This window comes from Planococcus citri, chromosome 1, assembly GCF_950023065.1.
Source record: "Planococcus citri chromosome 1, ihPlaCitr1.1, whole genome shotgun sequence".
NCBI classification, from domain to species: Eukaryota; Metazoa; Arthropoda; class Insecta; order Hemiptera; family Pseudococcidae; genus Planococcus; species Planococcus citri.
Genome location: NC_088677.1, coordinates 76981170 through 76995480, shown reverse-complemented (window position 1 = coordinate 76995480; position 14311 = coordinate 76981170). Strand labels below are relative to the sequence as shown.

Sequence of the window (14311 nt, the reverse complement as noted above, 5' to 3'; positions counted from 1 at the left end):
GAACTTATTTTTTGGGTTAAACCCCTGTAAGCCCGTCTGTGCCCCCAAAAAGGGTCAAAATTGTGAAAAATCGTGAAAAAGTCGAGTGATATATCGAATTGTATGTTTTTGAGGTCGCTGAGTACGAATATGAACTTATTTATTGGGTACGACCTCTCAATATCCCTCTTTGCCCAAAAAGAGGACAACATTTTGAAAAATTGTGAAAAGTCGAGTGATATACTTATCGAATGGTATATTTTCGAGGACACTAAACCCGAATATGAACTTTTTTTCTGCTTACGATTCTTCAAAACCTCTTTACGCCCCCCCTAAATACATAGGATAAAAATCTAACAATTTGGTGGGTTTAGAAAAACGTACTTATTCTCGGATTAAAATTTTGAATTTTTTCGCAAAGTGACATCAAACTATTGAAAAAAAACAAGATTTCATCATTTTTCAGGAAGGGGGGGGGGTAAATTACACGCATTTTTTTCAGCCCAGACAATGTTTTCGTCAGCTAAAATTTTAGCATGCTGCGTGCAGCCCTATTTTTGTTTGAGCTCGAGTAACAATCGATGAACATTTTTTTAAATTGTTGGAATTCAGTAAAATACCCTCGAAGAATCAAGCTTCTGGTCCACTGAAGAAATCTTACGGGTTTTTCAGTTCACATGTGACATAATTTAGACAAACTCTCAGGCTATATATAATGTCAATAAACGCGACAAAAAAAGATAGACGATCGTAAATAAGCCCTACTATGAGGAGGAAAAAAAAGAGTTAATCAACAGATTCGTAACCGTTTAAGTACGCGATTAAAATGTGTTGAATACGAAGTCCTCTCGCTCGTTCCACATAATATCGCCGTAGCAGGATCAAGAATTAGACACCTAGGGCAGAAGGATTCCGGAGGGGAGGAGGCTCGGCTAAGAGAAGAGGAAAAAACGAAAACCATCAAGTTCATTTAAAAGGGAAACCCCTACAGTCAGTAGGTTTTCATTAAAAACTCGCCTGCCACCATAAATCCATTAAAGAGTAGGATTTTTAACGCGACCATAATTAAAAAAAAAAGGGCACCGATGAAAGCGACATCTCGATGAAAGTTTTAAAATATAGTGTCATTGCGTTTATGTAACGGGTGCGCGGCGGCTCTTCGTCTCTGCTTCGAGAGAAGAGAGGGAGAGTGGGGGTTGAAGACCCCTTTCGCCTCATCATCATATGGGCATGGGCAGGCGAGTAAAAAAAAGGCCGAGAGAAAAATCACGCTTTAGCCGTTAAGTACCTACTACTATACGAAGTGGAAGTGTGCAAACAAGGTTGAAAAATTTATGCTCGATAAGTTTAATTTTTTTAACCAACATTTTATCAATTTAAAGAATAAAACGGGTTTCCTTTATCTTCTGCGGCGTTATTTTTTGTTGCTTTTTTCAACCGGGTATTTCTTTTAATTGCTTATCTAGCTCATTTAATTTTGCTAAGCCGATTAAGGAAGGTAGAGTCACGGAAAACGTTTTAGGGTTTTGTACAGTGTGCGGCAGCAGCAGCCGGTTCGCGTAAAACTTGCAAAGTCGTAAGGAAGAGTAAAGTGCGGTTTAAGGTGGCGCGGAATAAAATCGAGTAATGAAGACGTTAAGTGACTCTTGATTTTTCTTTGATAAGGTAGAAAATTGCAGCTGAAGAAAAAAGTATATATACCATAATGTACGCTCTGTGGGTATGGTAAGGTAGATACGCTCTTTTCGAAATAAAGAAAATGGTCTCATTTCATCTTTTAAAAACCGAGACAGAGCGAGAGAATTAGAATGGTGAGAGGAGGTGAGGGGGGCAGGGGCAGGAGATGGGTTAAACGTACGAGTTAAATGTTGCGTGCGCGAAAGCGAGCTGCTTTCGAGCTTTTTTGCTAATAATTCGGGGGTTGGTAAAATAGTGTCGGAGTTGGCGTTATTGTTATTACGGTTATTATTTATTTTAGACTATGATTTATAGGCCAGATTAAAACGAGCTCGATGATAGATAGATGTAATAATTTTCATTTGTAAAAAAATTCCCAACGGTGTCGCCATCCAGGAGCGTTAAAAGCCGGGTTATACCTTATATTTTTTCGTCTCTCTGCCTCGATCCCATGGTCCCGGTGTTCTGCAGGATGCAGGGTTCTGGATTCCGCGACGTTGTCGTCGTCGTCGCTCGATGAAGCGAGTAATTTTTATCGAGGTTTGCGACAGGTTCATTATTATCGAAGACGGTGGAAATGTTTATTATTGTTTTTAAACCGACGATGATGGCGGTGTTATTGCGATTGAGTATGGTTTTATGTATCGATGACCATTTGAGGGTATGGTTGAGTGTGTTTGTGAGTGCTCAATGCTATAATAATTGTGTTGTTTTTGTTTTTTGTTTCAGATTTGGGATAATTTATTGACCAGTTCTAAATTCCGGTTCAAGGAGATGATCAGAGGTTCGTAAATTTTCTGATATATTTGCAAGAGTAGGAACATAGGTCTATACAAGCAATGTTTGAATGTCTGTTTTCTAATTATAGCTGTTACCCTCCCCTCCTAATCGTTCATAAAACATTTATTTATTTATTTATTTATTTATTTATTGAAGGAACAAAAGAAGAAGAAAATCTGAGAAAATTACAATTTTGACATGATTGTTTAGATTCTAGTTCTCGGACTATCCCCCCCCCCCCTCCTTCCTCACTCCACCAGCAAAAGAAGTACTTGAGCAGAGCGGTACACAAAACAGGAGAAAAATTCAAGAAATGAAAATGTTTACGTTTCAACTTCCGAATTCTTAGATTTGGTGCCTCTCCAACCCCCCCCCCCCACCCCCAAATAATCAGAAAATTATACTCGAATCCATGAAAAGATGAGAAATCAAACATAGAATTAAGAAGTCGAAATAGGGTGCATGCCAAATGTCATAGCTTTTTAGATCAATTTGGTGGAATCTTGACCTTTTCTCATTTTTGGCACTTTGATTTTCAAAAATTCACCAAAAGTTCAAAAATGCATTTTAGCGCCTAATATTTTAGCTGGCGATGCAATTTTATATGCTCTTTTGATTTAACTTTCTACGGATAAACTTTTTCTTTTTTAGTTGGGTACCTTCCTTGTGAGAGGTGAAAGAGTTATTGCTCCTGGCGCAGAACTCTCAGGTGATCAACTGCGCTTTTTGGTCTCTTACAACGTTATTTTTTCGATATTATTTACCATTATATTAATTTTGGAGACCCTTACAATTGCAAAAATCCCCCCCCAAAAAAAAGAAAATACCTGATTAATTGAAAACTGTTTTTTTTCCTAATTTCCATGTTTTATTTTTCTCTTTATAACCGAGCATATCTATCCAATTATTTTGTGTACTTGGCCATCCATTTCAGTCAAAAAACTCCCCTTTCCCAAATGATTGAAATATTGTGACTGAAGCCCCTTACTTTTCTAAAAATAATTTAATATGTTTGCGAGGTTATGCAAAGAAAGAATTTTTACTCAGAAATCTGAATTTAAAAGTAAACTACTGTTTAATTATTTTTTTTGAGTTGGTGGGGGGGGGGGGGGGTTCCTACTTTGAGGGTCTCCTTATTAGCGAGCCGAGAGAATTTTTGAGTAATTTTGTGTGAAAAGTGCAAAAATAATTAATCTTATCAAGAAAAATGGCGCTGTAAAAGACCAAGAAGCCCACTTGATCTCTTGAGAGTTCTGCGCCAGGAGTAAAAACTTTTCCACCTTTCACAAAGAAAGTACACCAAGAGGCAGAAAAATTGTTGATCGAGTGAAAGCTAAATCAAAAGAGCATAGTAAAACATATCACCAGCAAAAATTTCAGGAGCTATAGTGCATAGTTTTTCGATTTTTGGTGAATTTTTGAAAATAAAATTATGGGCCAAAAATAGAGAAAAATCAAAATTTTACCAAATTGACATAAAAAGCTGAAATTAGGTATTTAGCGTATTTTTGACCTCCCAAAACGATTGGAAACAGTTTTGAACCGTTTCGAGCAGTTCTGGAGTCTCCAAGCAGATTTTTGAAGATTGGAATTTTTGCAAGATTTTACCCAATGAAGATGAAAGTTCAAGACTTCTTACTTACCTATAACTTCATTTCAAGATGCTCAGTCCTTTATAGTGTTTCAAACAGTTCTGGAGTCTCCAGCCATCCACTTGACTAATTACAACACACAATTTTTCCAAAATCACTTTCTGACGATTTGGAATTTGTCCTGCCAAAATTGGCGAAATACTTACCTACTTGTTTTTTTGCAAAAATTTCGTTTTGCTAAAATTATTTGGAAGTACATATTACTTTTTTTTACCAGAATTTCCAGAATATTAATCTATTTTTTTTTCAATAACAATTTTTGATCAAAATTGCCAAAAAATCTTAGTTTTTTGCCAAAAGTTGAAATTACCAAAATAACCTAGTTTTTGCCAAAATTGCCTTAGGATTTTCATTTTCTGCAAAAATTATGGAAGATAATCCTGCTTCTCTGACAAAATCGCCCAAAATTCCTTCACTTTTTTACTAAAAGTTCCAAAATAAACTTTTTTATAATGATTTTTTTTGCCAAAATTGTCAAAAACGTTTGTTTTTTGCCAAAATTGGCGAAAACATTTGTTTTTGCCAAAAAGTACATAAAAATTTGGCTTCTTTTGCCAAAAATCACCCAAAACTACTGATTTTTCATTCAAGATTGTCAGAAAGTCTCAATTTATCATTCTAAACTGCTTCAAAGCTTAACTTTTTCTTGACTTGGTTTTGATTTTGGCAAGATTGACAAAAAGTCCTACTTTTTGTTTCCAAAATTGCCTCATTCACACAGAGTAATTTTTCGGCAAAACTGACAATGAAAATCTTACCTTTTTCGCCAAAATCATGTTCCAGGAAGTGTACCTTCTTCCTCCTTTACTAAAAATTGCCAAAATAATCTTGCTTTCTTGCAAAAATTCTCAAAAGCGTCTGCTTTTCGTCAAGAAAATACCGGAAAGTTTTCCTTTGTTTTCAAAATTGCTGATAATTCTCGCTTTTTATTTGCCGAAATCGTCAAGAAGGTATCAATTTTTCTTCAGAAATGAAGAAAAAAATCTTGCTTTGCTGCCAAAATCGTCAGAAAGTCTTTTTACTGCTAATAAAGGCCAAAAGTCTTGACAGTTGCCAGAATTTGCAAAATATTCTTGATTTTTTGCTAAATTGTCAAAAAAGTTTCCTTGTTTTTTCAAAATTAGGTACCAAAAAGTCTTTTTTTTTGCCAAAAAAATGTCGTTTTTTCAAGTTATTATTTTTTGCACAAAATTGACAAAAAGTCCTGTTTTTTGTACAAAATTCCCCGAAAGTCATATTTTTTTGTGTCAAAATTGTAAAGAAAAGAAACCGTAGGCATTTATTTCCTAAAGTTGTCTTAAATGTGTTCATCTTCACCAAAATTGACAAAAAATCTTGCTTTTCTATAGAAATAACCAAAAAGTTGCTTAGTTGCTGAAATCGTTGAAAGTTTTGACTCGTTTTCCAAAATCTGCGAAAAAATCTTTTCTTTTTTTGTTAAAATTTCTTGTCTTATTTTTTCCTAATTGAAATTTTTCTGCCTTCATAAATGTTAAAAGTTGAAAAATTTTGAAAAGTCTTACTTTTTTGTCCCTGAAAAAAATGTTTAAAATAAAACTTACTATTTTCCAAGAGTCGTAATTTTTTTTCTGCCAAAAAATGTCAAGAAGACTTGAGTGCTTTTTTCCAAAAAAGTCCTGATTTTTGACAGAGAAGTCCCAAAAAATCTTACTTTTTCGCCAACACTGTAAAAAAAAATCTTGAGTTTTTTTTTGACAAAACTGTCTGTAGGGTCTCAATTCTTACCAAGTTTACAAAAGGTCGTGTTTTTTTGCCAAAATCACCGGAAAATCTCACCTTTTTTTTATCTACCTACTTTCGCCAAAATTCCCTAAAAAATTTCAATTTTTGCAAAAATTACCAAAAAAGTCTCGTTTATTTTGCAAAAATTTCAAAATTCAAAAATTCACTGCAGGCTCCAGAACTGCACAGCTCGTTTCCATTTAATTCGAAGAGTCCAAAATAGGATGCATACCAAATTTCAACTTTCTAGGTCAACTTGATAAAATTTTGATTTTTTTTTTGTTTTTTTGGTGTAGATTTGATAGATATTTAAAAATTCCCAAAAACATCAAAAAATGCACTGATTTATTTTTGAATACCTACTCTTTCGATTTAGTTTTGTCTGATTCAAACTGTGGGATGCCTCCTTTATAAGATGATTTCACACCAGATGATCACTTTAAGATAAAGTAGGAAAATCTATGCTGAATCTGGCCACCAAAACCATTTGGTCTATTCATCGTAATTTACGTAATAAATTGAACATTTCATCTCTCTTGAAAACGTTTTTTGAAAAATTACAAAATTTTTGAAAATTTTTAGCTCAGAATCTAATCTTTTTTTCAAAAATTTTCTGGTTGGAATTATTTCCGAGTAAGTTCAGTAAATTTGAACCTTTTCTCACAAATTATGAAAATTGTCAAAATCCCTATACTTGACTCATGAGTTTCCCAGTTGAACGCCAAAGTGACCACTTTGGGCTAGGTGGCCAAATTTGAGCACTTTACTTTACCTTAAGTGACTCATGGAACAGCTTACTCAAATAAAATACCTATTTAATACCCTCATTTCAATTTTGGGCCCAAATATTATGCAATTTATTCTTCATAAATACGTATCGTTCAACTTACACTTTCATCTAACCATTCGTCTAGATTTAAACGAATCTATAAAGGTTATATGTTGGTAATACGAATCGATTTTTCATAAATAATTCCACATCTCGAAGTACTTACATACCTACGCTTGTTCAACTCGCGGCTTCTCTGTCACAAACTATTCCTGTTGAAAACCATCCCTATATCCTCGCTTCCTCGTCGTCGGTTAGCTTTCATTTGTACACTCGAGAAGTACTATACGACGAGTATATTAATTAAGAGCGAATTTCACGCTATATGAGACCTTCGGGCTATCATCACATGCTCTCGTAGAAAACGACGAACGACTTTAGACCTCCTACGTAAGTAAACTCGAGACTCGATTTATGCAACTTCAAAAGCTCTATTCGCGTGGTACTTACATAGAATAAAAAGCCTTCTCCGTCCCACACTATGGTATTTAAATTCAACGGTATACACGAGCCAGGACTATAGGAAGACTCATCGCTCAGTTGGTTTTTATCGTATACTTATTATTCTCGTGAAACGAACCAGAGAGAGAGAGAGAGAGAGAATACCGAAAAATAAGAGAAAAAATACGAGAAGAAAGAAGAGATCGGCGAATGCACGAAGGAAGAAAATGTTAAGAATCCCCGAATAACTCAATCCGGAAAAAGACGACGTTACGAAGAAATTTTCGCATCGAAGAAAGGAAAATACTCGGGAGCGATACGCCGTAAAATGAAATGAAAGTGAATTAACAGATTGTAAAACGCGACCAAATGAAAAGTTTCTTTTTCAAAAGTTTACTCTTTTTTTTCTACTACTTACTCCTCTCCCTTCTGCGTTTTATTCCCTAGTCTTTCTCTTTCTTCTCTACTAGTATATTTTTTTCCAAGTACTTTTTTTGTTTCGGTGTAAGAATAACGACTGATGGTGAGCGGGAGTAAGGAAATGAGGGAGGGGGGAACTCAAAAGGGTATTTTTTTAATACTCATTTTTATCTTTTTATACAATTGTTATTTTTTTTTAATTTACTCGTCGATTCAATTTTGTGAGAAAGAAAATTAAAATGTCGTTTTGTTTTTTGTTCGGTTCGCTCTTTAATGATAACTATTTTGGCGGTTTGTTTCGCTTTATAAAGATGATTAAATTAAGCGACTCGTTTGTGTGTACACAGTAAACGTACTTCCTTTTCTCTGGGTTGCCGAAGTGTATAGTAAGTTGAAGGAAATAGATGCCAAGATGGAGGGGGGTGAGCAGCAGGCAATATGCTACTCGAAAGTTTATCCTTTTTGAGGTAGGGGTGAGATGGAGGGGGTTGGTGCGATGAGTATCTTTGTGTTGTGTGTGTGGTAAAATCAGTAATGTGAATTTAATCGTATTCAATTAAACTCTGTAGAGAAGATGAATACGTTGTTTATGGATGGAAAATATTGAGTAAAATGTGTCGATAAGCGAGAGAAGAGCGAATAAAACGGAAGAAAATTTTTTGCTCGTAGAGAGGTAAACCTGATAAGCAGCTTACAAGGCGAACTAGAAATGTTATGCTATTTGGTTTCATATCTGTATATTTATTTGCCGGCATTATGATAATTTTCACTTTTATGATTTTCGATCGGCTTTTCGCCAAAGAAACACTTTTATCGGAAGAATAGTTACGTTTTAAGAGAGAGTGAGACGAGAGAGTGAGCAAGGTTTTTATATACAGCGATGAAGGCCACACGTCGTCGCGTCGTGAGTGTGTGTGTGTGGAAATCATTTGGCGAAAAAATACCGCGTAAAGGGTTTCCTTTTTTTTGTGCTTTGCTTTTTTTTTCGAGGATAAAATACAGCCAAGGCTGACTATATACGGAGTAGGTATTTTGACGGCGATAAAATTTTCTTAAACGAGATGTGTATTAAAGCGATGAAATTGCGTTTTTGATTGGACATTCGACGAGTCTCTCTTTTGTAGAGATGAGAGCATTTAAGAGGATTGAATTTTGTCTCTCCTTAGGTGTTTCTGTTTACCTTGTTTTGAGTGTCGGATGGAGACGGTTTAGGTGTTTAGTGTTGTAGGTATATAAACCGTCAAAGAGATGGATATAATTTGGTTGATGGCGAATGGACCGATATGCTGTATAGGGTTGCAAAGGTTTAGAGTGGAATTAAACGATTATGGAGGCGATTGAAGTGGTTAAGTTGGTGTGGAAATTGTGATGCCTGGGTGTATAGGTAGATAGATAGGTGCTTGTAACTGTGTGAATGGAAAGTGCTGTATTACTAGTTGGGTGAAGGTTTGGGAGTGTTTTTGGTTGTGAATGAGGAAGTGTTCGTTTCTGTATCGAAAAGTGGGTAATTTGTATTTTTTTTTTAGTGTAATCGAGGAATGTTGTGAAATTGAAGGAAAAGCTGGAATGGTGAAAATTAGATAAGTGGAGGAAGAGTAGGTAGTGAGAGGTTTTTTTCTGCAACGTCAACAATTGTGGGTGTTTGAATTCATTTTTCAATGCATGTGGATTGCTTTGCAAATAATTCAATGGCTGACAAAAATTTCATAATTATATTCGAGGTATGATTTTCATGGAATGGAATACCCAAATCTTATTTGTAAACCATAAGGTAGCTAATTTTAATCTCTTGGCACAATCCGGAAATTTATTTAAAAAATGAAATAAAAATGATTTTTAAAAAAAAATCAGTATCTTTAATGGCCTAGCCCATCCAGGTTTTGTCTGGTAGTTTGCTTGTGTATCTTGTATCCTTTTTTTTAAAATCAAAATTGTCTAAAACCTTCGCATTTTTTGTCCAAGTTGCTCGACAGTTCTGCTTCTGTTTGTGTAGCTAAAATTGCCAAAAAGTCTTGATTTTTCACAAAAACTATTCAAAACTTCGGATTTTTCGCCAACATTTTCAAAAAGTTAAGTATCATTTTTTTGAAAAATTTGTCAGAAAATAAAACTTTTAAAATCAAAATTGGCTGGAAAGTGTTATTTTTGTTGCCAAAATTGGTGAAAAAAAGTGTGGATTTTTAAAAAAAAATTGTCAGAAAACATTCATTCCGGAAAAATTGCCAAAAATTTATAATTTTTTACCAAAATTGCCTGAAAGGGCTTCATAGTTTAGAATAAAACATGCAAAAGTGGACGGTTTTTCGTTCTTTGAACTCACTTTTTTGAATAATTTTTACTCTAGCAATTATTCACACATCACGAAATGGTTTTCAGAAAATATTACCTCTAAATTCGATTTTTCATCTTTAAAAATCTGGTTCAGCTCCCCCCCCTTGAGAAAATCCTGGCTACGCCGCTGCCAAAATCCTAGCATGCTTCCCTTCTAAAATAGTTAATATTGTTTTTACCAGAATTTCCTCAAAATGTATTTTTTTTTCAAATTTGTTAGCCATAATTGCGAAAAAATCTGAAAATATAAAGAAAAAAAATTATTCTTTTACTAAATCACCATAAATCAAGTCTATATTTTTCTTAAAAAATCTCCAAAAAGAATTAGTCGTCAACAAGACCATAAGACCTGCTTTCTCGCAACAAGTCTCGATTTTTTCAGAAACCATCTCGAAAAAATCAAAATTTTTTGTAAAGATTGCCCAATAAATCTCAAGGGCTGAATTCAAAGACGTTACCTAAGTAACACTTGGCGAAGTGGTGAATTTTGATTCAATTTTTCTCACGAACGAATAAAAATTTCATATTTTTAAAATAATAAATCAATACTTCGGAGTCCAAGCTCTCAATTTAATAAAATACAAAATTTCAAAAATTCAATCACGTCTGGAAAAACTGGTTCAAAATTCACCACTTAGCCAAGTGAATCCCTAACTAACGTCTATGAATACGGCCCTTAATTTTTTTTAATAAAAATTTCCAAAAAATCTCGCTTTTTGGAGAAATTGTCAAAAAGTTTTTGTTTATTTTACCAGAATTATCTGGAATTTTTTTTTTTTACCTGAATTTCCAGAGCAATAATCTTGGTTTTTCCTCAGTAATTATCGACTTTTTTGAGAAAAATTGCCAAGAAGTCCTGTTTTTTTAACAAAATTGTCTAAAGATGTTAATTTTTTGCCAAAATTGACGAAAAAAATCTTGCTTTTCTGACAAAATCACCCAAAAATCTCACATTGTTTTCGCTAAAATTACCAAAATAACATTTACGAGTAACATTCGTCAAAAACTTCTGCTTTCTGTCAAAAAAAGTACAAAAAAGTTTTGCTTTTGTTCCAAAATTCCAAGAAATATTACTGTATCATTCAAAATTGCTTCAAACTCTTACTTTTTCTTATGACTAAATTACCAAAAAGTTTCCAATAATTTTGCTTTCTTCAAAAATTTGTAAAAAGCTCTACTTTTTTGCCAAAATTGTCAAAAACTCCTGCTTCTTGCCAGTAAAATATCAAAAAGTGTTCTTTTTTTTTGAAATTGCCGAAAATTTTGCTCTTTCCTTATCAAAAATGCCCGAAAGGTATCAATAATTTTTCTTCAAAATTTCAGAAGAAAATCTTGCTTGCTGCCAAAATTAACTTAAATTCTTTTTGTTGCTGAAATTGCCAGAAGTCTTGACTCGTTACCAGAATCTGTCAGAAATATATTCTTTCTTGTCAAAATTGCCAGAAAGTCTGCTTTTTCCTAAAAAGTTCCTTTTCTTCAAAATCACCAAAAAGTCTTTTTTTTGCCAGAAAAATGTCAAGTTTTTTTCTGGAAGTTCTCATTTTTTGTACAAAGTTGCCAAATAGACCGTTTTTTTTGCACAAATTTGCAAAAATTATTTTTTGTCAAAATTAATTGACGGGCCTGATGAAAGAAGGGCCTCCTTGGAAAAACCTAGTTTTGAGAAAAACGCGTTTAAAGTTTTACTTTTGTTGGAAAACAGCTGTAGAGAGGTATGGATAAAAACGTCATGTAGCATGCTCTAGGAGGAAGATCATGAACTGAAAGTCACATCCAAGGTAGTCAATACTTCGATGAGTTCAAATCACCAAAGTGCGGAAAAAGGGCCTCCGGGCACTGAGGCCCCTTTTCCATCAGACCCGTCAATTGTGAAGTGTTTTTTTTTGCCAAAATTTGCTTTAAAAGTTTTAATTTTCACCAAAATTCAAAAATTGTTTTCTGTCAGAATGACGAAAAAGTTTTTTAGCTGTCGCTGAAGTCGTCAAAAGTCTTCATTGTTTGCCAAAATCTGCGAAAAAATTCTCTTTTTTTTGCCAAAATGGTCAGAAAGGAACTTTGCCAAAATTTCTTCAAGATAGCTGAAAAGTCCCACTTTTTTCTTAATTGAATCTTTTGTACCACTTTCCAAATTTTCATAAATTTCAGAACACAAAATTGCCTAGTAGTCTAATTTTTTCACCAAAATAGTCTATAAAAGGTCCTAATTTTGACCAATATTGACGGGAAAATGTTGCTTTTGTGCATTAATTGCCAAAAGATCTCTGTTTTTGTTTTTGTTTTTTGCTAAATTTTGCCAATAAATCTTGATTTTTTTCAGAATTTCCAAAGAAAATATTTTTTTTGCCTAAATTGTTCATAAGCCCTTATTTAGCCAATAAATAACCAAAAAGTACTGCTTAAGTATTGAAAAAAATTGCCGAAAAATCCTGCTTTTTCGAATCAATTTTTAAAATTTTCAATTTTGTCTCCTTTTTTCAGAATTTTGAAGTTTTTTTTCTGCGATGAAAATCTGAAAATTTAGTACACTTTACTTTGAAAAAGGTTGACCCTTTTTTCCTTCGAGAATTGGAATGTTTGAGAAAATCTTCTGCCAGAGGTCCGTTTTTGTATTGTCCTAATCGTGACATGGTTTCTAATAACTTGCAAACATTTTCTATCACTCTCCCCCCACCCCCTCCCATCGGTTATTTGAGCAGAGAATTGTGTATGATTATGTACTTGTTTTTCTCCTGATGAAACAATTTTATATGAGGCATCTGGGATAAAATGAGGTTGTCTCAAAATCGAACTACGAAGTATTGACTCCCACTTCGTCTTAATTTCGGTAGAAGAGGGAGGGGGGATTGTTGAAAATGTTTTTTCATTTTTATTGCAGAAATATACTAAGTAATGGCTCTACCTACTCATATCCGGCTCAACTTTTTTTTTTTTTTTTTTTCATTCCATTAATTCTTGTTTCCAACCTAAGAGGGTTATTTACAAGTTGTTGAATCCGGGCTTTTTCGATTGGAATATCTTCGGAAATGACTTTCTTTTCAACATTCTAATGGTGGGGGGAGAGGGATTATCACATTGATTCGAAGACCGGGCACAACTTCTGTATTATCCTGGTTCCTGGATTCAAATTTTAGAAAATCGTACCTCTGAAGTCTGAAGATTCAAAATGTGTTGTGTGGACCACCTTTAGTCCTTATGAAATAATTTTTCCTGAAATTACTGGTTCAGTTGTCAAAATTTACATTTTTGGCTGAAAGCCCCTCATTTCATCATCATCAGGAAACGTTAGCCAAGTCGTCTAAGAAGATATAAAAAAAAAAAGAATGAAAAATTATTTGTGGGTAGGGGAGAGGGTGAAAACATGATTTGTTGTTTCCAAATGGGTTTCATATCGTTGTCGACATCAAACTCGATAATAAGTATCGGATAATTCAACAATTTTCCAATGCTCGTTCCACTTTTCTGGACTTGTTTCATTTGCTAGCTAAAATTATTTACATCGAAATGAGATTTATAGGATTAAATAAGTTTGATACTTTTTGGTACTTAAGTTGAAGTAGTTTTATAAAGGTTTAAATTTAGGTACTGCTTTCATGTCGCACTTTTTTTTTCTCTCTCTCTCTCTCTCTAATCGTCCAATTGGCTTTTTGAGTCGGAATAATATTATGAAAAATGGTGTCAATGACTCCCATATTTTCTCTCTTCTCTCTCCTTAAACAATCGAGGAAATCATGTGCTGTAAGCTCGAGCTGAAATTTTGATGTTGTTTGTCAACTAATGTTGATCTTCCAATCAAGATTGGTTATAATTCTGACGTGTTTTTTTTCGGTAATTCTAGAAAGTTTTGTTTACCTTTTGATTTTCAAGGCAAAAAAAACATCAGAAAATTTTGAATAAATTTTTATGTAAAAAATTGATAACTTTTTGAAAGAAAAAATTACGTATTAATACCTGATGGTCTAATTTCTAATTTTCAAAAAAAAAATCAAGAGGTCAGCGAACTGACATTACACAGCAATAGTAAAACTATTAAAATAGAAAATTTTTCAATTTTTTTATTTTCTAAATGTATTTTTTTCCAAATTGATCAATTTTTCAATTAAAAAAATTATTTCGACCTTTCATAAAAATAAAACTACAGTATCCAAACCAAACCAAATATCTACTTTTACACCAAAATCGTTTAAATTTAATCGAATAACTCGTCGTCGTCGTAAAAAATATACTCGAAAAAGAAGTGTAAAAAATAATTCGAAACACAAAAGTACATAGAAAAATGCAAAGAGAAAAAATAAAATAAACTCACCATTACGTTGGAAATAAAATACCAATAAAAACACAGCGCACCGTAAAATAGAAAAATTTACGCACGACATCCGCGCGAAAAAAATTACGACGTACTGGTTCAAAAAATTCGCGTTTATTATAAAACCTCCTGTCGACTACACAAATTAGATGTAAA

General features: G+C 33.6%; 1 protein-coding gene across 1 annotated transcript in view; it reads right to left on the bottom strand.

Moving 5' to 3' along the window:
• Positions 1-14311, bottom strand: part of LOC135833697 (uncharacterized) — a 169442-nt gene extending 155131 nt beyond the window's left edge. Inside the window, exon 1 of the mRNA XM_065347459.1 lies at positions 14156-14311. Coding sequence (XP_065203531.1) covers positions 14156-14225 — 70 coding nt within the window. The 5' untranslated portion in view covers positions 14226-14311. The remainder of the gene's footprint in view (positions 1-14155) is intronic.